The 3,148-nt window shown below is 64.6% G+C and overlaps 1 protein-coding gene across 1 annotated transcript; it reads right to left on the bottom strand.

The window, feature by feature from the left end:
• Positions 1-1,425: 1,425 nt before the first annotated feature.
• Positions 1,426-2,693, bottom strand: Tpbg (trophoblast glycoprotein). The gene has a single exon (XM_048354578.1). It carries the CDS (start codon positions 2,691-2,693, stop codon positions 1,428-1,430), a length of 1,266 nt encoding a protein of 421 aa, XP_048210535.1. The 3' UTR covers positions 1,426-1,427.
• Between the last annotated feature and the right edge of the window lie 455 nt (positions 2,694-3,148).

The following is a 3,148-nucleotide window of genomic DNA, read 5'->3' on the forward strand; positions in this document are numbered from 1 at the left end:
GAGCTGAAGCACCTGTGATTAGTTTAGGGGCTTGTTTAGACGTAGACACTTATCTCTCGTTAATGTATCAGCTATGTCTCTGATAAACCCTGAAGCACAGATGCTGCATTTCCAATGTTCTATTAACAATAACCTTAAGAAAATCAGTGTCAGCAATGTTTTCATATTTGTATTTTTTTAATCTTTATTTCAGGGTATCCGGTGTCAGTATGGTCCTCCTAAGCCTTACACTGACGGGCACTTAGGCTGGTTGCACACTTTTGCTGTTACAAGTGTGAGCACACCGCAGCATCGCATTGAGAGAGTTCTATTGAGTCCTCAGACTTGTTCTTCCCTAACAACTCCAGGAGTCTAGAAAAGGCCCCGGACTGCCAACTCTTCTTCTTTCTTGGCAACATTGTGGTGCTCTTACAAAACCATTTTCTGAATAGCATGGTCCTGGGGACCATCAGAAACCTACTCACATGAGTATGTGAATATATCTATTTAAATCCTGAAAGAGTCCATCATTTCCAAACTATCTCCAAGCGTCCACTTATATAAATCACTATTTCAGTTCGATGCCCAGCTCTGCTCTCTAATAACTTCCTGATCACTTCAACCAAGTCCACGAACATCACTGCCCTTAATCATTCCTTCTCAAATACCAAAGCTGAACACACTGTACTTCTTTCAAGGATCTTTATTATTATCATTATTATTATTATTACTTGAACAACTCAATCTGTTAGATCTCAGTGCAGTTTATAAAACAAAGCAAAAACCTCAGGACAGTTCCGTATAAACCCGCAATCGGAAAGCAAAAGTAATTTACTTTGCAAAGGAGTTATCTGAGGTTGCAACGTTTTCATTTTTGTAGTATGCAGAACAGGAAAACCTAAGCATGCTCCTGGATGCTAGCGGAGGGGCAGCCCCGTGGGGGGGAGGACGGGCCCTCCCCGCTCTAGTGGAGAGCTTGCTACGGTCTGCAGGCAGTTGATGGGATGCAATTATTGTCTCCATCATTAAGGTAGATAAGAATAAAACTGATCTTTACCAACAAAGTATTTCTGTCAAAAAGGAAAAGGTTGGCGCTGTGTAGAGAACTTGGTGAGAGAGAGAGACAGAGGGAGAGAGAGAGAGACAGAGACAGAGAGAGACAGAGACAGAGACAGAGGGAGAGAGAGACAGAGACGGGGGGGGGGGGGCGGGAGGGAGAGCGCATGCTGAAAGTTGGAAAATCCCTGCCCCACGGGTTGCGGGGTACCAGGCCGGGGGCCCCCACAGCGCTGGGCCTGGCGCGTGACCACTGAACCCCACAGCCAGGGAAGGTGGGGGGGGGGGGTTCCGAGGGTGGGGAGGGCCCGGGGGGCAGCCGGGGCCCGCGCCTCATGCAGGGCCGGGCGGGCCTCCTCCTCCCCGTCCTCCTGCTCCCCCCTCCCCCGGGCTCACACGTCCGAGTTGGAGCCGAGGTGGGTGAGGCGGGGGTCGGCGCTGACCTCGTAGCGGTAGTGGTAGCCCTCCATGTGGTCGCGGCAGGCGTCGCGGATGTTGTGCAGCCACTTCTTGATGCCCTTGCGGTTCAAGTACAACACCAGGAGGAAGATGGCGCCGATGAGGGCGAGCACGATGCCCAGGAAGACGTAGGAGGTCTGCAGGGAGGGCGGCGGGACGGGGTCGCAGTCCAGGTCGGCGCTGCCCAGCTCCAGCAGGCGGCGGTCGCGCAGCTTCTCCGGGAAGGCGCAGGCGAGCCGGGCCTTGGCGCGCACCGCGTCGGTCTCCCGGAGCCAGGCCAGCATGTCGGCCATGTGGCAGTCGCACACCCAGGGGTTGTCGTCGAGGAAGAGGGCGAGGCGGGGCGGGGCGCGCAGCTCGGCCAGCGTGGCGTTGTGCAGGACCTTCAGCGCGTTGTCCTCCAGGTGCAGGCTCTCCAGCAGGCTCAGGTTGCGCAGGGCGCCGGCGCCCAGGCTCACCAGCGAGTTGTTGCGCAGGTCCAGGTGGCGCAGGCCCGGCAGCAGCGCGCCCAGGTCCCGGGGCAGGTGCAGCAGGCGGTTGCCGGCCAGCTCCAGGCGGCGGAGGCCGCGCAGCGCCCGGCCCGGGGCGCCCGCCGCGGCGCGCAGGGCCTCGGCCAGCATGCGCTCCAGGCTGCGGTTGTGGCGCGCGTCGGGCGGCGCGGCCACGTGGCTCAGCAGCAGCTCCTCCAGCGGCCCGGGCCCCGCGAAGGCCAGCGGGCTGAGGTCGGCCAGCGGGTTGTGGCTGAGGTCGAGCTGGCGCAGGCCCGGCAGCCGCTCGAAGGCGCCGGCGCGCACGGCGCCCAGGCGGTTGGCGCTGAGGTTGAGCGCGGCCAGCTCGGCCAGCGGCGGCCGGCGCGCGAAGGCGCCGGCGGGGAGCTCGGCCAGGCGGTTCCCGGTGAGGAAGAGCGTGCGCACGTAGGCGGGCAGCTCCGCGGGCACCTCGGTCAGGTTGCGGTTCACGCACTTGACGGTGCGCGCCGCCTCCGAGCACTCGCACGGCGCGGGGCAGCGGGCGGCCCGGGGCGGCGGCGGGGCGGAGGCCGCCGCGGGGACCGACGGCGGCGGGGCGGAGGCCGGGGGCGCCGACGCCGGGGCGGCCGGCGAGGACGCGGACGCCCAGCCGAGCAGCAGCAGCGCCAGGCGCGCCAGCCGCAGCCGCCCGGCCCCGGCGGCGGGGCCCCGGGCGCGGCCCCCCGGCATCGCGGCTCCCCGGGCCCGGGCCGGGCCGCCGCTCGGAGGGCGCGGCGAGTGCCGGCGGGCTGGCGGCGCCGGGGCCGACGCTTCCCCGCTAGCGGGGCGTGGGGGGCGGCGAAGACACCGGACCTCGTCCCCCCCGGGGTCCCCGGGCGCCCGCCCTGCGCGGCCCCCCGCCCGGTACGCACGCGGGCCGGCCGGGGAGGGGTCGGGGCTGCGCGAGGCTCAGGTCCCCGGGCTCCTCTGGTTGGCGCCGCTGGCTGAGTCCGATGGGGCGACCTGGAGGGGCGGGAAGCAGGGGTGAGGCCAGGGCTCCCCGGGGCGGAAGCGGTATCCCCCCCCCTCCTTCCCTCCCGGGAACCCCTGGGCCCGCAGCCTCGCTCCGATCACCGGGCCAGGGCGCGCGTCCGGCTCACGCCGGGGTCCACGCCGCGCACACGGGTGTAGACGTGTGCGTGCAC

The sequence above is a fragment of the Perognathus longimembris genome, chromosome 9 (genome assembly GCF_023159225.1).
Source record: "Perognathus longimembris pacificus isolate PPM17 chromosome 9, ASM2315922v1, whole genome shotgun sequence".
In the NCBI taxonomy this organism is placed as follows: Eukaryota; Metazoa; Chordata; class Mammalia; order Rodentia; family Heteromyidae; genus Perognathus; species Perognathus longimembris.